At 41.0% G+C, this 19,607-nt stretch overlaps 1 protein-coding gene across 2 annotated transcripts in view; it reads left to right on the top strand.

The window, feature by feature from the left end:
- WASHC5 (WASH complex subunit 5) overlaps window positions 1-19,607 on the top strand; it is a 69,403-nt gene that overhangs the window by 2,881 nt on the left and 46,915 nt on the right. Inside the window, exons 2-7 of one of the 2 annotated variants that reach the window (XM_021088931.1) lie at window positions 4,755-5,062; window positions 6,012-6,157; window positions 6,824-6,908; window positions 7,798-7,898; window positions 10,194-10,386; window positions 13,903-14,055. In XM_021088931.1, coding sequence (XP_020944590.1) covers window positions 4,877-5,062; window positions 6,012-6,157; window positions 6,824-6,908; window positions 7,798-7,898; window positions 10,194-10,386; window positions 13,903-14,055 — 864 coding nt within the window. In that variant the 5' untranslated portion in view covers window positions 4,755-4,876. The remainder of the gene's footprint in view (window positions 1-4,754; window positions 5,063-6,011; window positions 6,158-6,823; window positions 6,909-7,797; window positions 7,899-10,193; window positions 10,387-13,902; window positions 14,056-19,607) is intronic. The other variant, XM_021088932.1, reaches the window with a different exon arrangement.

Consider the following 19,607-nt stretch of genomic DNA (forward strand, 5'->3'; position numbering starts at 1 on the left):
TCCTGAGACCTGGGTTAATCTATCTGGTCGTCTTCAGAGGACTACAGGTGACTTTTGTTCACATTTTCCTTTATGTTCCCTTTTTTTCTTGCTCCATTTTCCATGCCAGGCCATTTCAGTGGGAAGAGTGAAATGAAAATTTTCTCAAATTCAGCCCATTAGAGATCAATGTAGCTTAACGAGCAGGCATCACAGAGAAAACTGAAACAGTGGTTAATAATTTATGCCTTAATGTCTATTATAGGGTACCCTCATGAGAGAGGGTTCTGAACAACTGTAGTGGTTTCTCAGCAAATGCCTGGGGAACCATCTCTCCCTCTTCTATCTCTACTTCAGTCCCTGGCTCATTCCCCACCAGCCACTTCAACTACTTTGCTATTCCTTAGCACATTTCTACCCTGGGGCTTGCTTGTAACTCCTTCCTGGAATGCCCTTCTCCCAGATCATTATCTATTGTAAAATAGCCAGTTACCCTCAAGACCTATTGGCTTAAGACAATTAACATTGTTTTTTCTCTCTTTGGCCAACCCAAGGCATATGGCTTAGGGAGTTCTGGGGCCAGGAATCGGATCAGAGCAGCATCTGCTACCTAGGCCAGCTGCGGCAACGTCAGAGCCTTTAACCTACTGTACCAAGCTAGGGATTGAACCTGCATCCCAGGGCTGTTGAGCTGCCACCCAGACCACTGCACTACAGCAGGAACTCTGACAATTAGCAGTTACAGTCTTACTATGTCTGCAGTCAGAATCAGCTGTGTGGCTTAGCCGGGTGCCTTTGGCTCCAGGGTGCTTGGGAAGTTGCAGCTGAGCTGTGAACACAAACTGGGGTTGGAAGGATCCGTTTTCCAGCTCACTCAAGTGGTGGTTGGCCAACTTCTCTATTGTCACATGGGCTTCTCCACAGCACTCTCACAACCTGGTAACCTGCTTCTCCCAGGGCACGCAAGCTGGAAGGGGTTCCCAAGCCAGAGGTCACAGTCTTTTTTACAATCTAATTTTAGATGTGATATCTTTCACACCTTCCATGTTCTGCTCTTTAGAAGAGAGTCAATAAATCACACTCAGGGGAAGGGGTCTGCACAGGCAGGAATAGGGAGGTGCAAGTAATTGAGGACCATTGTGGAGGCCAGATACCTGTGCTGCTTACTCCCTCATTCCCTTCTGATCTCTGCTCAGCTGTCATCAGAGAGGCTTTTACAAACCATGTAAAATAACACACGCTCCATCCCTTTATCATCTTTTCATTGCAGCAGTTATTACAGCCTGATATCTGATATATTTATTTGTCTCTTCCCCACTCGAAATAGTGTGTAGGCTTCTTAAGAGAAAGAACTCAGTTTTGTTAACTACAGTATCCTTGGGTCCTAAAACAGTGCTTGGCACATAGCAGACCCTGGGTAATTATTTGTTGCATGAGTGAATCTGTCATTGGAAATGCTTTCACCTGCAAATAATTCCAAACCCATTAGTAGGGAGTTCCTGTCGTGGAGCAGCCGAAATGAATCCAACTAGGAACCATGAGGTTGTGGGTTCGTTCCCTGGCCTCACTCAGTGGGTTAAGGATCTGGCATTGCTGTGAGCTGTGGTGTAGGTCACAGACACAGCTTGGATCTGGCGTTGCTGTGGCTGTGGTGTAAGCCAGTGGCTACAGCTCCAGTTGGACCCCTTGCCTGGGAACCTCCGTATACCTCAGGTTCGGCCCTAAAAAGACAAAGGGAAAAAAAAAAAAAAGTTAGTAGATAAACCAGAAAAGCAGTCCATTTAACAAGGGTTGCAGAGGTAGGTAGTGCCCCCAGTTGACTCAATGAATCAGTAACATCAGTAAGAATTTAGATTCTGGGAGTTGCCATTGTGGCGCAGCAGAAACAAATCCGACTAGAAACCATGAGGATGCAGGTTCCATTCCTGGCCTCACTCACTGGGTTAACAATCTGGCATTGCCGTGAGCTGTGGTGTAGGTCGCAGGCACAGCTTGGATCTGTCATTCTCTGGCTGTAGCGTAGGCTGGCGGCTACAGCTCCAATTTGACCCCTAGCCTGGGAACCTCCATATGCCACGGGTTCACCCTAAAAAGACAAAAAAAAAAAAAAAAAAAAATTAGAGTCTGGAATTCCCCTTGCCACTCAGCAGGTTAAGAACCTGACTGGTAACCTTGGGAAGCAGATTCCATCCCTGGCCTCAGTCAGTGGGTTAAGGATCCACTGTTGCCTTGATTGGTGGTGTAGGTCACAGATGCAATTCAGATCTTGTGTGGCTGTGGTGTAGGTCAGCAGCTGCAGCTCCAATTCAACCCCTAGTCTGGGAACTTCCATATGCCTCAGGTGCGGCCCAAAAAAGAAAAAAAGAAAAAAGAATTTAGGGAGTTCCCGTCGTGGCGCAGTGGTTAATGAATCCGACTGGGAACCATGAGGTTGCGGGTTCGGTCCCTGCCCTTGCTCAGTGGGTTAATGATCCGGCGTTGCCGTGAGCTGTGGTGTAGGTTGCAGACTCGGCTTGGATCCCGAGTTGCTGTGGCTCTGGAGTACGCCGGCTCTGGCGTAGGCCGGTGGCTACAGCTCCGATTTGTCCCCTAGCCTGGGAACCTCCATATGCAGCGGGAGCGGCCCAAGAAATAGCAACAACAACAACAAAAGACAAAAAAAAAAAAAAAGGCCAAAAAAAAAAGAATTTAGATTCTTTCCTTCCACACCACCATCTGCAGGTTCTTGGCTTTTTTCTCTTAGGCTTGTCCATGGTCTCAAGGTGGCTTCTGTAGCTCTAGGCATTAAATAGTCATTGGACCACACTCAAAGGCAAGAAGGGGAAATAGCCAGAACCAAGAGAGTAATTTCTCTTTACAGGCCTCTCTCCTTGTAGCAGGAGGAAAAAAAGACCCTTCCTAAAAGGTCTGCCATATACAACGACTTCTGTGTCATCAGTAAAAACTGAGTCACACATCTAACCTCGCTTCATGGAGTGAGGATCTGACTGTTTTGACCTCTATACTAAGAAAGGAAGCGGGTGGGAGTTATTGTTGAGGAGCCAACAGTTGCTGCCACAACATCCCGGTCAATTAAGACACTTCTAAATATTGAATCAATGAGAGAAACTTCCAAAAGGAAGAAAGAAAACCTTGAAGGGTTACACACGGCTTCCATATGATAGGTCCCTACCCCAGGTAGCTCTTCATGGGTGAATTGGGAAAATGTGTGGCAGGCATTGAGGGATGTTTTTACAGTAGCAGCACAGGAAGTCATAAAACGTCTTTCCACATTCTGGTTTATGTACAATGAGGTCCTCATTTTTGAGTCTCTGAACCTAGAAGACCACACATGAAAATAAAAGTTGGCATTGATGTAAATATTTTAATAAACTGACCACTAGTAAGATTAGTCTTCACTAAGATACTCCTGTCCAAAACTCTGTTAGGTCAGATTCTTATTTTTGTTGGTCAGTCTTCTTAACTGTTCATTTCATGTGAATAGAGCATGATCCCAGTACCAAGTGAAAGTGCAAATGATGGAAAGTCACAGGCCTTCAAGAAGTTGAAAAATAATTCAGGCTTCCTTGAAGCTGACAGATGAGGACCCAGCCAAATTAGCTAGAGGAGAGAATTGCAGCAAAGATGATGATGTAATTAACACTTCAAAAGAAAACGATGTGAAAAAGAATTGAGAAAGCCCTTTTGGAAAAATGAATGAGGCTTTGGAAATTTTTGCAAAGCTTAACCCTTTAAAGATCATTTATGAAAGACAGTTGTCAAATGCAGAATACTATATTATCAAAATCACAATTTGGCAGGTTCAACTTTTGACTCGTCCTTGGTTTCTCTGCTGAATTAGTACAGAGTTGTTGCACTTTTTCTCTCCATTTTGTGCAGTGCAGTATAAAATTTACCTTCAAAAGTTCTGATATCCTTGGAAGAGACATTCCTAATCAAAACTTTTCTTCTACTTCGCCTAAAATATTTGTCCTTTAGAGTCACCCTGAGACACTTTCTCAAGAATGTATTAGTCTCAATAATAAGGGTCTCCTTGGAGTTCCATCGTGCCACAGTGGGAACGAACCCGACTGGGAACCATGAGGTTGTGGGTTTGATCCCTGGCCTCGCTCAGTGGGTTAAGGATCCGGTGTTGCCGTGAGCAGTGCTGTAGGTCGCAGGCGCGGCTTGGATCTGGCATTGCTATGGCTCTGGCGTAGGCTGGTGGCTACAGCTCCAATTAGACCCCTAGCCTGGGAACCTCCATATGCCACGGGTGTGGCCCTAGAAAAGGCAAAAAATGTTAATAATAATAAGGGTCTCCCATACTTGACATCTGAAAAAAAACATTTTATTTATTTATTTTTTTGAATGAAAAAAAACATTTTAAAGGTTGGTTCCTCATCTAATTCTAGAGGATTTTAGGACATAGTTATCTTTTCCCAAAGGTAAAACAAGTAGCACAATTCCTGTTAGGAAAACTCAATAATCTGTGCCCATTTTAGGGCACCTGGGAACCACACAGGCCCAATGGTTCCTCCTTCCCAAGCTCAGGGATCAGCTGCCTCAGATCGCTTCTCACGGGGGGGAGGTGAATAAAGTGTTGAGAAAGAGGCCAAGACTAGTAATTTAGCAAAGTCCCTCTACAAGGAAAACATGAAGAGTGGAAATAAATGCCCTCCCTCCATTCAGAATTCAGTGTGTGTGGTAATTCTTTTAGTGAGTTTGGGAGAAAAACATTGTATATATATTTCACATCCTTAAATTTTTTTTTCTTTTTTTTTTTTTGGATACAGGTTCTTTAATGGAGCAGCCGATGCATCGGCAGACCTGGTTTCATCTGATAATTTACAGACCCCAGCTCTGAGGCCAGTTACCGTCCCACAGGCCAGGCACAGAGTAATTGGTTATCCTCACAATGTTAGACTTTCTAGCTGAGAACAACCTCTGTGGCCAAGCCATCCTAAGGATAGTTTCCTGTGGCAATGCCATCATTGCTGAACTTTTGAGGCTCTCTGAGTTTATTCCTGCTGTATTCAGGTTAAAAGACCGAGCTGATCAACAGAAATATGGAGATATCATATTTGATTTCAGCTATTTTAAGGTAATAGTCTTCCATGGCTTTAAAAAAAAAAAACAAAAACAAAAAAAAGCACTGTCTTTTCTAGGGTACTATGCTTTCAGACTTTCTGCTGTGGCACAGGATCCGACTGCAGTGGCTCTGGCTGCTATTGAGGCAAAGGTTCAATCCCCTGCCCAGCACCAGTGGGTTAAAGGATCCAGTGTTGCTACAGCTGTGGCTTGGATTCAATCCCTGCCCCGGAAACTTCTATATGCCCGGGTGTGGCCATAAAAAATTTTTTTAAACCGTGCTTTCTCTGGTAACCATGAGACTCTGAAAGATTAAGTAACTGTGGAGCAAGAGTTAAAAAAATCTTTTCAACCAAATTTAATATTAGCTTAAATAATATAAACAAACTGCAGAATCCCTAACATTATAAAATCAAATTTAAAGAGATAACTCTGGTATAATGTATGTCACATTGGAGTGCCCCACATTTAAAAACTGCTAGGAGTTCCCGTTGTAGCTCAGCGGTAATGAACCCAACAGTATCCGTGAGAACTCAAGTTCAGTCCCTGATCTCGCTCATGGGTTAAGGATCTGGTGTTGCTGTGAGCTGTGGTGTAGGTCACAGGTGTGGCTCAGATCTCATGTTGTTGTGGCTTTGGCATTGGCCGGCGTCTGCAGCTCCAGTTCAACCCCTATCCTGGGAACTTCCATATGCCACCTGTATGGCCCTATAAAAACAAAAAAAAATTAAAAATTAAAAGAAGCATGCTAATTATGATTGCAATTCACGTCTGTTTCTTTCAAATGGATTTTATATCTAGGCTTCTGTTTATTTCTGCTCCTCTGCTTTCAATTTTTGATATCCTTTTTAGGGTGTAAGAACACATTTTTTAAAAGACTGTTAACCACTTGTTACCGATGAGTCTATTGTTTTTTGGCTGTTTTATTGCTGTTTCACATAAATGTGTTTTTTTCTTCATAGGGTCCAGAATTATGGGAAAGCAAACTGGAAGCTAAGCCAGAGCTACAGGATTTAGATGAAGAATTTCGGGAAAACAACATAGAAATTGTGACCAGATTTTATTTAGCATTTCAAAGTGTGCATAAATATATTGTAGACTTAAACAGGTATTTACTAATTTAGTAATAGCTTATTTTGCTAGTAAATAATAGAGAGGGGCAATGGATGTATTAGGACTTTTACACCTTTCGGAGTTACTAAAAAATATACAAGCTTATGCCATGGATAATTGTCTTTTCCTTCCAATGGCAACAGTCATCTTGAGTATTTTAGAGATGGGTCCTAATTGCCTACACTCGTGAAGTACAGTAATCATCTTGGTTTGTAATAAGTCATTTGGTTTTCCATCTTGATCCTAATCTAGTATATTATATAAGAGAAGTTTTAAAAGAAGGAACTTACTTTTATAACATTGGTAACCATAGCCATCCTTTTTGTCCCTAGCCACACAATACTGTCTTCCTTCTAGCCCTTAAGAATTCATTACTTATTAGCTTTTAAACTAACTCTTCCATGTTTTTATGCCATTACTCCCAAGAGATTTGTAATTCATAAATCAGGACTAGGGAATATTCTTTTATCATGGAGTGGCTCTAATCACTCTGAATTCCAGCCCACGAATCTATTCGTATGCACATGAATGGCCACAAACTATTGTAGGCCAGAATGCCTAGTATCTTGCCTAACCTTTTAAAATTCTTTTCTTTTCCTTTTTCAAAGATGCTAACATTTTCATTGTCAATGAATAACTTTCTCTGGGGTTTCATTTCTAGATATCTAGATGATCTCAATGAAGGTGTTTATATTCAGCAAACCTTAGAAACGGTGCTTCTCAATGAAGATGGAAAACAGCTTTTAGTAAGTAGTAGTGACCGTGTAAAATAAAAATTCAAGAATGTCACACTTTGCCTTACTTTTTTTCCTGGAAGTCATGAATCCATATAGCATATCTTTCTTGAAAGAGAAGCAAAATAAGCTGATAATTATCTTCTAACTGGTATATCTTTGTCTAAATTTAGAACATAGTAGACTGAACAGAAATAAAAATGAATCAAGACTGGAGAAGTTCCCATCGTGCCACAGCAGAAATGAATCTGACTGGGAACCATGAGGTTTCGGGTTCGATCCCTGGCCTTGTTCAGTGGGTTAAGGATCCGGCGTTGCCGTGAGCTGTGGTGTAGGTCACAGATGAGGCTCAGATCTGGCATTGCTGCGGCTGTGGCGTAGGCCTGCAACTGTACCTGCAGCTGTAGCTCTGATCGGACCCCTAGCCTGGGAACCTCCATATGCCAAGGGTGCTGCCCTAAAAAGACAAAAGACCGAAAAAAGAGAAAAAGATTATGTGGAGGTTATGCGCCTCCTCTTCTGTCTTCTTTCCCTTTTGCATCCTAGACATCTAGACTGGTACCTGGTACATCCTCATCACTTGAAAAGTGTTTATTGAATAAGTGAATGACACAGAGGTTTTCATAGTATTGGGATTCCATTTTGGTATCCCAAGCAAAATATGAAAAAATCAACCCACTGAAGGATAATCATTGTAAATTAAAATGTTTTTCACATAAACTTTTCAAATCCCATTCTGCACAGAAGGGGAGAATCCTTTGGGAGAGAATCTGCATTCTCCTTGTAATATAAAACTTTTAGGAGGAATGGGAACAAAATGCCTTTTAAAGAATTATCAACTCCACTCTGTAAGAAAGTGTACCCTTGTGACCTTGGCTGTTGTCTCTTTTTCTTTTCATAGTGTGAAGCGCTATATTTATACGGAGTTATGCTCCTGGTCATCGACCAAAAGATTGAAGGAGAAATCAGAGAGAGAATGCTGGTTTCTTACTATCGATACAGGTATCTCCAGGCTAAGACTACACCTTCCAAAAGCATTGATCTCGGTAAAATGCAGCGTGGGTTTCTATAGTACTTTTATTGTCAACAGCAGCAGTATGATCTAGAATGCCCGAGTATAAGATTCTTATCTCTCTCCTGAACATAATCCATAATGTGGAAATGTAACAATTAGTCTAAGTTTTATATCATCATGGTAATAGATTCCATATCATATCATCTATTATATATAAAATAATTTATATAGTATAGGTTATTCAAGATAGAGTATCGTGTCCACGATGACCCCTCAGTTTTTTGAAAAAGGAATCTGAATATTTTTTACCTTAAAGATAAATTTGGAGATTTTGGAAGTCTAAATTTTTTTTTTTTTAATTTTCAACTATTGCTCCTTGGCAAATATAAGGAAATGAATGAGTTTTCTGTTGTCATTTTCTGGTTGATGAACTTGGAAAAGTTATCACTCAGGGACAGGTTGAAAGTGATTTCTCTACCATATGTATATAGAAACAAAAGCAGAACAAACAGTAGCACAGCCAGTCACGTGTTACGTACGTCTGTAGAGAGCTGAGACTTCAAGAAAGATGTCTCATAAACAGGACCCACCTTAACCAACTGGGACTTCAGTCGCTAGCACACAGTTTTCAGTTTGCTGAATTAATACTGCTGGCTACTTGACGTCAGAAATAGAATTCAGGGGAGTTCCCGTCGTGGCGCAGTGGTTAACGAATCCGACTGGGAACCATGAGGTTGCAGGTTCGGTCCCTGCCCTTGCTCAGTGGGTTAATGATCCGGCGTTGCCGTGAGCTGTGGTGTAGGTTGCAGACGCGGCTCGGATCCCGCGTTGCTGTGGCTCTGGTGTAGGCTGGCGGCTACAGCTCCAATTCGACCCCTAGCCTGGGAACCTCCATATGCCACGGGAGCGGCCCAAGAAATAGCAAAAACAACAACAACAACAACAAAAAAGAAATAGAATTCAGGGAAGAAGCGGTCAGCAGAAGTCAGGAATTTGCACTAAAGATGTATGGGCTAGAATTAATATTTTCAAACTTACAAATGAGGACAAAATAAGTAAGGCAAGGATGCAGATCGTCAACAGAGTGGGGATTCTTTGGGGATGCTGTGTTTTCAGTGACATTTGGTACTGCTGCCTCCTCAGCAGCAAGTTAATCTTAGGCTACTCAGCTAGCTTGTTTCCTTTCAGCTCTGTGAGGATGGGAGGAGAGTGTCCACCAGCAGATGTAATTCATTCACATCAGTTTGATCAGGAGCTGTTTGAACATCCATGTTTTTTAAAACGAACTTCAAATGGTTGTGCCTCTATTTCCAAAAGTACCTAGAAAAACAAAAACAATAAATAACCAGAAGAAGAAGGAAAGAAAATTTGCTAATAAAGCCCAGCTTTGACAATCCAACTTTGTCCCTATCGCTAACTACAATGGCTAATTTGTTAGAATGTGAAGATCCGTTATTGAAGAGACACGGAACAATGACAAGTCAGAGTAGGAGTAAAGGAGATTCTTGTATCAGATAGGAGGTCATCTTCAAGTCTAAGTTCCTTTGAGTCTCTGAGGGATTACGACTTCAAACCACCAGGAAAATCACAGATGTCTTGATCAAGTCTCTGTAGAAGGTTTACCTTACCAAAAACAAAACAGAACAGCTGATCTATCCCAATTGAAATCGGCATGATATTTTCTTTTTTCTTTTTTTAATTTATGAAACATTGGTACAAGGTCATATTTTTTATCCACAATTGTGAAATCCAAAGAGCTCTGACCAAAAAACATGCATATACACACATGCATGCTGAGTAACTACTTTGGCAGCAAAACCTAACCTAACCTGAAATCTTTTGGAATCAGAATCTGACTAGAGCAGATACAAGGCTAGAGACAGTCTTTATTTATCTCACTTGAGTGATTGTTCATAAATATATCTTGGTCACGAAGTGCCATCTGAGACCTTGCTGGAGTATTATATCATATATGATCTATGTGTCATGTTTCTCTTGAAAAATACTGAATCCCGAAGCAAATCCAGCCCCAAAGATTTCGGAAGGGGGATCATGGACCATTACATGAAACTGTACATACATATAGGAACCCATCTGATGAGGTGGCTATATTACAACAGGCCAGTTGAAAATAGAATTTTGAATCTCAGGGATATCAACTGACCCACAGTCATATTTAAAACCAAAGTCAGCTTATTAATTTCCTCTGCTTTGCTGGACTTTTGCATTTCTAACACGTGTGGTTGGTTTGATCCTTCATTTCCCATGTGGACATGGCTCAGTGCTGCTCGGTCTTCTGCGGATTCAAATATGGATGATATTTGTAAGCTGCTTCGAAGCACAGGTTATTCCAGTCAACCAGGAGCCAAAAGACCACCCAACTATCCCGAGAGTTACTTCCAGAGGGTGCCTGTCAACGAAACCTTCATCAGCATGGTCATTGGTCGGCTAAGGTCTGATGATATTTACAACCAGGTGGGGGTTAAATCTGTTACGAAATCTGTCTCCATAGTTTAAAAGACTGATTTCACCGTCTCAATTATCCCTTTCTTTTCCTCTTCGAAAGAGTAAAAGCCACTAGAAACTATTTAAAGCCTTTTGAGCTGTGTTTTGGAATTACAGAGGAAAGAGATTAATTTGGGCAGGATTAGCGTTTTCAAGGAGGAGATGGGATTGGAGCTATTTTTGGAAAGCAGATGCATTTTTAAATTTTTTTTTTTTTTTTTTTAGTTTTATGGCCACACCCAAGGCATACAGAAGTTCTCAGGCCAGAGGATTGAATCTGAGCCTCAGCTGCAACCTGCGCCACAGATGTAGCAATTCCAGATCCTTTAACATACTGTGCCAGGCCAGGGATCTGAACCGCTGCAGTCAGATTCTTAACCCACTGCGCCACAGCAGGAACTGCAAGAAGATGCCCTTTTTCAGGCATTCATTTAAGAAACAATTGTCAAGTGTACATTATGTACCTGTCCAGGTTCTGGGTGCTGGGGTTCCATTGCTTACAAGGCAAGCCATGGACCCCACTCATGATGAGCTTGTAACTGAGGAAAGAAGACAAACAACTAAAGAAGGTTGGGGGAGCTCCCATTGTGGCTCAGTGGGAATGAACCCACCTAGTATCCATGAGGATGCAGGTTCAATCCCTGGCCTTGTTCAGTGGGTTAAGTATGCAGTGTTGACGTGAGCTGTGGTGTATGTAGGTCACAGACAAGACTCCAATCCTGCTTTGCTGTGGCTCCAGTTCAGTCCCTAGCGAGGGAACTTCCATATGCTGCACATGTGGTCCTAGAAAGCAAAAAAAAAAAAAAAAAGAGAAGTTGGGTGTACTAGAAGAGAGTGAAGAGTTGGACCTGTGATAATTGGATATCATTTCTTACAGAGCTCACCCATTCGGTATGGTTCTTTAGTTCGCCTGCTAATTTTTTGGTATGAGTATGTTAAGTGTAAAAAAAAAAAAGAAAAGAGGTCTTAGTTGTTATTTTTCTAAGACAACTCAAAATCAGGAGCTACCTATAGATACCGAGTCTCCATAATTTTTGTTGCCATTTATTGAGAATTCAGTATGAGCCAGAATCATAGGGGGTTTTTTTCCATATGCTGTTTTCTCTATTTTTCACAAAAATCTTGTAAAATAGCGTCATCCTCATGTTGCTTTTGAGAAAAATAAGGCTTAGAGAGCGTAAATAGGAGTTCCTGTTGTGGCACAGCGGAAACAAATCTGACTAGTATACATGAGGATGCGGGTTCGATCCCGGGCCTCCCTCAGTGGCTCTGGGATCCAGCATTGCCATGAGCTGTGGTGTAGGTCGCAGATATGGCTTGGACCCGTATGGCTGTGGCTGTGGCCTAGGCCAGCAGCTGTAGCTCCGATGATTCGACCCCTAGCCTGGGACTTGCATATGCCGCAGGTGTGGCCCTAAAAAGAAAAAGAAAAAAAGTTTTTTAAAGGGTGTAAATAATTTTCACAAGGTCACCTAAATAGGTAGTAGAACCATGATTTGAAGTCAGGCCTGTATCACTTCAAAGCCATGCTGTTTGTTCACTGCCTCTCATTAACCCTTCTATTAATGCTTCTGACTCTTAGGCGGTCCATTCTGTCCATGGCTTAAGGCAATGTGTTTCAATTTTCTCTTTTCCCTTCCACTTTGATTAAGGGGGGGGGTTGAGCCATGGTTGGGGTATATGTCTACCCTTCACTCTGCCCGGCACGTCCCCCATCCCTGGCTGATTGGACCAGGGCAAATCACTTGACCCCAAATGGATCAGATCCCCTGTCTCGAGGAAATTTGGACTTGGGCCCAAGAAAAAAATTTCTGGACGTGGGTTTACCCACAACATGCAAGACATGGAGTTTGGGGCAGCCTTATTCTGCCACGTCATGGAGAACAGTCTGGAGAAGGAGGAAAGTTAAACAAACCCATCCAAGGGAGAAACAAAGCTTTCTGGTTTGAAGCTCTAGGCCCTTCCAAAGACCTGGCCACATTCCTGCCTGCAGGCTCCATGTGACATCACTGTGCCTGTCCTTAATAATTTCCTCCCTTTCTACTCTTGAGCCTCAAAGTGCTATGTACTATGTGCAGCCAAAGGCCCCTAATCCATGAGGTGACAGAGCCCTGGGACACAACAGCATTTAAAAGGCAGGAAGGGAGTTCCTGTCGTGGCGCAGTGGTTAACGAATCTGACTAGGAACCATGAGGTTGCGGGTTCGGTCCCTGCCCTTGCTCAGTGGGTTAACGATCCAGCGTTGCCATGAGCTGTGGTGTAGGTTGCAGATGTGGCTCGGATCCCGAGTTGCTGTGGCTCTGGTGTGGGCTGGTGGCTACAGCTCCCATTGGACCCCTAGCCTGGGAACCTCCATATGCCGTGAGAGTGGCCCAAGAAATAGCAAAAAGACAAAATAAATAAATAAATTAATTAATTAAATTAAAAGGCAGGAAGATTTGCAGCAACATGGATGGACCTAGAAATTATCATACTAAGTGAAGTTAGACAATGAAAGGCAAACATCATGATATCACTTATACCTGGAATTTTCAAAAAGGATACAAATGAACTTAATTGCAGGATAGAAACAGACTCACAGACTTTGAAAAACTTAAAGTTATCAAAGGGGTCAAGTAGAGGGGAGAAGGGTTGGACTGGGAGTTTGGGATGGGCACATGCACACGGAGGTATGTAGAATGGTTGGCCCGTAGGGACCTGCTGTATAGCCTAGAGAACTCTACCCAATAACCTGTGATCATCTATGTGGGAAAAGAATCTGGAAGAGAATGGATGTGTGTAAATGGATAACTGAATCACTTTGTTGTACAGCAGTAATTATCACAACCTTATAAATCAACTGTACTTCAATAAAACTTGAAAATGTATATTATAGAAATAAACTAAAAGGCAGGCAGAAGAACACCCAGCAAAGCAGATTGAGAAGAGAGAGTGTCATCTGGGAAACCAAAGGAGGAGAGAATTTTACTCCTCAGCGAATTTAGATGAGAGTGAGTGTTAAAAAGAAGCCATCGAAGTGGGTGACTGTGAGTTTGAGGTTATGAGTGTGACCTTAGGAAATTCCTTTGAGGTGATGGTGGGGGTCAGGTGTCTGTAAGTTGAAGAATAGCAGGAAATGAGAGATGGCAGCTGTAAGTGTCATTTTGAGAGCTTATCTGTGACGGGAAAGACACAGAAATGGACAACTAGTGGGAGACATGGGGTTAAATTTTTTCTTTTCTTTTTTCTTTTTTTTTTTTTTTTTTTTAGGGAAAAGAGAATTAGAGCAGAGTCAAGGACAGTCAAAAGGATGTCTTGTGGCTAGAGATAACAAGTAGAGCCCTGGTCACCAATGCCATAATCTGAGAGTTGCTTCCAATGCCCAAGATCCACAAACGGGATGGACTTTTGAGGGGCGGACATGTCCTAGAACTAGGTCATTTGTTTCACACGTGTATTGAGCTGTTACTAACATCTGTCTTTCCTGGGTCCCATCTCTGTCTGCAGGTCTCAGCGTATCCATTGCCTGAACATCGCAGCACGGCCCTGGCAAATCAGGCTGCCATGCTATATGTAATTCTCTACTTTGAACCTTCCATTCTTCATACCCATCAAGCAAAAATGAGAGAGATAGTGGATAAATACTTTCCAGATAATTGGGCAAGTATTGCTCCTAGGATTTTTTCCTCTATAAAAAGCTTGTTGGAGAACTGATTTTTCCATTCTTTTGGTCTGTAATCCAGAGGTCCTAATGTTGAAATAATGAGACATAAACTCATCTAAGTAAAATTACTTAAATGTTTTGAAATTTTAGTAAGTCATTAACATGGAGTAAATCAGTAACATTTCCTTAAGGACCTATTTGTGGGGTTTTTTCCCCTTAAATGGGTACCCTCAAGGTAAAACCATGTGTTAAAAAGTATCTTGCTAAAAAAGTTCCCTTGTGACCCAGCAGGTTAAGGATCCAGCAGCAGCTGTGGTGCAGGTTGCAACTGCATCCCAGGTTTTGTCTCTGGCCTGGGAACTTCCTCATGCTGCAGTAGAACTTCCATATGCCACAGTATGGCCAAAAAAAAAAAATGTATCTTGCTTTAGCTACTGAGATTGCAACAAAGTTTACATAAGCATTCCTTTGTTGTTTTCTATTTTATGAATCTAAGCTGGAAGAAGTCATCTGATTTTTCATGTTGTAAATAACAATTACACTGTTACAACATGTTTTATCTATAAGCTTATGTTGATGGAGCTATTAAGGTTTGCATTACTGCAGGAATGCATTTGCAACTTTTTAAACATTGTTTCACTTAAAAATAGTCTTTAAAGTTTAAAACTGAGTTAATGTACTTGATGTGTATGAAATGTTTTCATTGCACCTAGAGGTTTTAACATGTACAGTGCATTGGATCCCCATTCTCAGGTAGCAGGTTTTATTTCCCTTCTTACCAGCTCTTGAGCAACAGACTGTCTATAATGAGGGGCCTGAATGAGGAGCTTGACTGATGAGAATAGCCTACAATTTGGAGATGATGCTTCCTATCCACAAATGAATCATACACATGAGCTGGGAGTTGAGCAACCAAGAGGAAAATTCTGAGTCTGGCTTCATTTACTTAAGCTTAATAGAGAAGTTCTGGCCATAATGCCATACTGAGAACACTTTTAGAATTAAGGTCAAAGTCCAGTTACATGGTACTTACAAAACATATCCCCCCCAAAAAAAAACCACAGTGGTACAATGAAAATTAAGGAATTAAAAAAAAAAAAAAGAGGAGTTCCTGCTATGCACAGTGGGTTAAAGACCCCGTGTTCCTGTAGCCATGGTGTAGGCTGAAGCTGAAGCTTGGATTTGGTCCCTGGCCCAGGAACTTTTTTTTTCCCCCACTGTACAGCAAGGGGATCAAGTTATCCTTACATGTATACATTACAATTACATTTTTCCCCCACCCTTTGTTCTGTTGCAACTTGAGTATCTAGACAAAGTTATCAATGCTATTCAGCAGGATCTCCTTGTAAATCTATTCTGTTGTGTCTGATAAGCCCAAGCTCCCGATCCCTCCCACTCCCTCCCCCTCCCATCAGGCAGCCACAAAGTCTTTTCTCCAAGTCCGTGATTTTCTTTTCTGAGGAGATGTTCATTTGTGCTGGATATTAGATTCCAGTTATAAGTGATATCATATTGTATTTGTCTTTGTCTTTCTGGCTCATTTCACTCAGTATGAGAGTCTCTAGTTCCATCCATGTTGCTGCAAAGGGCATTACTTTGTTCTTTTTTATGGCTGAGTAGTATTCCATTGTGTATATATACCACATCTTCCGAATCCAATCCTCTGTCGATGGACATTTGGATTGTTTCCATGTCCTGGCTATTGTGAATAGTGCTGCAATGAACATGCGGGTGCATGTGTCTCTTTTAAGTAGAGTTTTGTCCAGATAGATGCCCAAGAGTGGGATTGCGGGGTCATACGGAATTTCTATGTATAGATTTCTAAGGTATCTCCAACCTGTTCTCCATAGTGGCTGTACCAGTTTACATTCCCACCAGCAGTGCAGGAGGGTTCCCTTTTCTCCACACCCCCTCCAGCGCTTGTTCTTTGTGGATTTATTAATCTGACTGGTGTGAGGTGGTATCTCATGGTAGTTTTGATTTGCATTTCTCTTATAATCAGCGATGTTGAGCATTTTTTCATGTGTTTGCTGGCCATCTGTATATCTTCCTTGGAGAATAGTCTATTCAAGTCTTTTGCCCATTTTTCCATTGATTGATTGGTTTTTTTGCTGTTGGGTTGTGTAAGTTGTTTATATATTCTAGAGATTAAGCCCTTTTTGGTTGCATCATTTGAAACTATTTTCTCCCATTCTGAAAGTTGTCTTTTTGTTTTCTTTTGGGTTTCCTTTGCTGTGCAAAAGCTTTTCAGTTTGATGAGGTCCCATGGGTTTATTTTTGCTCTAATTTCTATTGCTTTGGGAGACTGACCGGAGAAAATATTCATGATGTTGATGTCAGAGAGTGTTTTGCCTATGTTTTCTTCTAGGAGTTTGATGGTGTCCTGTCGTATATTTAAGTCTTTCAGCCATTTGGAGTTTATTTTTGTGCATGGTGTGAGGGTGTGTTCTAGTTTCATTGCTTTGCATGCAGCTGTCCAGGTTTCCCAGCAATGCTTGCTGAATAGACTTTCCTTTTCCCATTTTATGTTCTTGCCTCCCTTGTCAAAGATTAATTGACCATAGGTGTCAGGGTTTATTTCCGGGTTCTCTATTCTGTTCCATTGGTCTGTCTGTCTGTTTTGATACCAGTACCACACTGTTTTGATGACTGTGGCTTTGTAGTATTTCTTGACGTCTGGGAGAGTTATGCCTCCTGCTTGGTTTTTGTTTCTCAGGATTGCTTTGGCGATTCTGGGTCTTTTGTTGTTCCATATAAATGTTTGGATTGTTTGTTCTAGTTCTGTGAAAAATCTCATGGGTAATTTGATAGGGATTGCATTGAATCTGTAGATTGCTTTGGGTAGTATGGCCATTTTTACAATATTGATTTTCCCAATCCAGGAACATGGAATATCTTTCCATTTCTTTACATCTTCGATTTCTTTGATTAAATTTTTATAGTTCTTGGCATATAGGTCCTTGACCTCCTTGGTCAGGTGTATTCCGAGGTATTTGATTTTGTGAGGTGCAGTTTTAAAAGGTATCATTTTTTTGTATTCCTTTTCTAATATTTCATTGCTGGTATACAGAAATGCAACTGACTTCTGAATGTTAATCTTATATCCTGCTACTTTGCTGAATTTATTAATCAGTTCAAGTAGTTTTGGGGTTGAGTCCTTAGGGTTTTCTATGTATAGTATCATGTCATCTGCATACAGTGACAGTTTGATCTCTTCTCTTCCTATATGGATGCCTTTTATTTCACTTTGGCGAGGGTCTTGATCATGAATGGATGTTGGACTTTGTCAAATGCTTTTTTTGCGTCTATTGAGATGATCATATGATTTTTGACTTTTTTTTGTTAATGTGGTGTATGATGTTGATTGATTTGCGTATGTTGAACCATCCTTGTGAACCTGGGATGAACCCAACCTGGTCATGGTGTATAATTTTTTTGATATGTTGTTGGATTCAGTTGGCTAAGATTTTGTTGAGAATTTTTGCATCTATATTCATCAATGATATTGGGCGATAGTTTTCTTTTTTGGTGGTATCTCTGTCTGGTTTTGGAATGAGGGTGATGGTGGCATCATAGAGTGTCTTTGGGAGTATTCCTTCTTCTTCAACCTTTTGAAAGAGTTTAAGGAAGGATGGGCACCAATTCCTCTTTATATGTTTGATAGAATTCACTTGTGAAGCCATCTGGTCCTGGACTTTTATTTGTAGGGAGTGATTTTATGATGTCTTCAATTTCATTTCTAGTGATCGGTTTGTTCAGTTGGTCTGTTTCTTCTTGATTCAGTTTTGGCAGGCTGTAAGATTCTAGAAAATTGTCCACTTCTTCTAGATTGTCAAACTTGTTGCCGTATAGTTGTTCATAGTATTCTCTTGTGGTTTTTTGTATTTCTGCTGTATCCGTTGTGATTTCTCCTTTTTCATTTATAATTTTGGTTATTTGGGTTCTTTCTCTCCTCTTTTTAGTGAGTCTGGCCAGGGGTTTGTCAATTTTGTTTACCTTTTCAAAGAACCAGCTCTTGGTTTTATTAATTTTCTCTATTGTTTTTTGAGTCTCTATTTTATTGATTTCTTCTTTGATCTTTATAATTTCCTTCCTTCTGCTGACTTTAGGTCTTTTTTGTTCTTCTTTTTCTAATTCATTTAGGTGGAGGGTTAAGTTGTCAATTTGGGATATTTCTTCTTTTTTGAGAAAGGCCTGGATTGCTATAAATTTCCCTCTGAGCACTGCTTTTGCAGCATCCCATAGATTTTGAGAGGTTGTGCCTTCATTATCATTTGTTTCAAGGTATTTTTTAATTTCCTTCTTGATTTCCTCATTGACCCATTGGTTTTTTAGTAGCATGTTGTTTAGTCTCCATGTAGTAGGTTCTTTCTTTTTCCTTTTCCCATGGTTGATTTCTAATTTCATGGCATTGTGGTCAGCGAAGATACTTGAGATAATTTCTATGCTCCTAAATTTATTGAGGTTAGCTTTGTGTCCCAATATGTGGTCGATTCTTGAGAATTTTCCATGAGCATTTGAGAAGAATGTGTATTCTGATTTTTTTGGATGTAGTGTCCTGAAGATATCAATTAAGTCTAACTTTTCTATTGTTTCCTTTAGGATCTCTGTTGCTTTATTGGTTTTCTGTCTAGAGGATCTGTCCATTGATGTGAGGGGGGTATTTAGGTCTCCTACTATGATTGTATTCTCATCAATATCTCCCTTTATGTCTGTTAATACTTGTTGTATGTATCTGGGTGCTCCTGTATTTGGGGCATATATGTTGACGATAGTAACGTCCTCTCCTTGGATGTATCCCTTAATCATTAAGTAGTGTCCTTCTTTGTCTTTCTTTATGTCTTTTGTTTTAAAGTCTATTTTGCCTGATATGAATGTTGCGACTCCTGCTTTTCTGTCATGTCTATTGGCGTGAAATATTTTTCCCCACCCTTTCACTTTCAATCTATTTGTATCCTTTGTCCTAAGGTGAGTTTCTCGTAGGCAGCATATTGAAGGTTTTTGCCTTTTTATCCACTCAGCCACCAGGAAGTTTTATATGCTGCAAGTCAGCCTAAAAAGTAGAAAAGAAAAGAGAAAGATAAACCCAGCAAATGCCAACCCATAAAGAGCTAGAGAAAAAATACTAAATTATACCATAACAAATTTTTTTTAAAAATATTAATGGGGGAGTTCACGTTGTGGCGCAGAAACAAATCCGAGTAGGAACCATGGGGTTTCGGGTTTGACCCCTGGCCTCCCTCAGTGGGTTAAGGATCCGGCGTCGCCATGAGCTGTGATGTAGGTCGCAGATGCGGCTTGGATCTGGCATTGCTGTGACTGGTGTAGGCCGGCAACTGTAGCTCCAATGAGACCCCTAGCCTGGGAACCTCCATATGCTGCAGGTGCAGCCCTAAAAAGACAGAAAGATGGGAAAAAAATATATTAGTGGGAATAAAGAGTGATCATATATAAAATTTAAAAGAATAATATGAAACAGTGCCATTCTTCTCATACAGATTTTGGGGGGACGACTTTAGTTTTTTGGTTTTGTTTTTTTAACAATTAT

The sequence above is a fragment of the Sus scrofa genome, chromosome 4, assembly GCF_000003025.6.
Source record: "Sus scrofa isolate TJ Tabasco breed Duroc chromosome 4, Sscrofa11.1, whole genome shotgun sequence".
Taxonomy (NCBI): Eukaryota; Metazoa; Chordata; class Mammalia; order Artiodactyla; family Suidae; genus Sus; species Sus scrofa.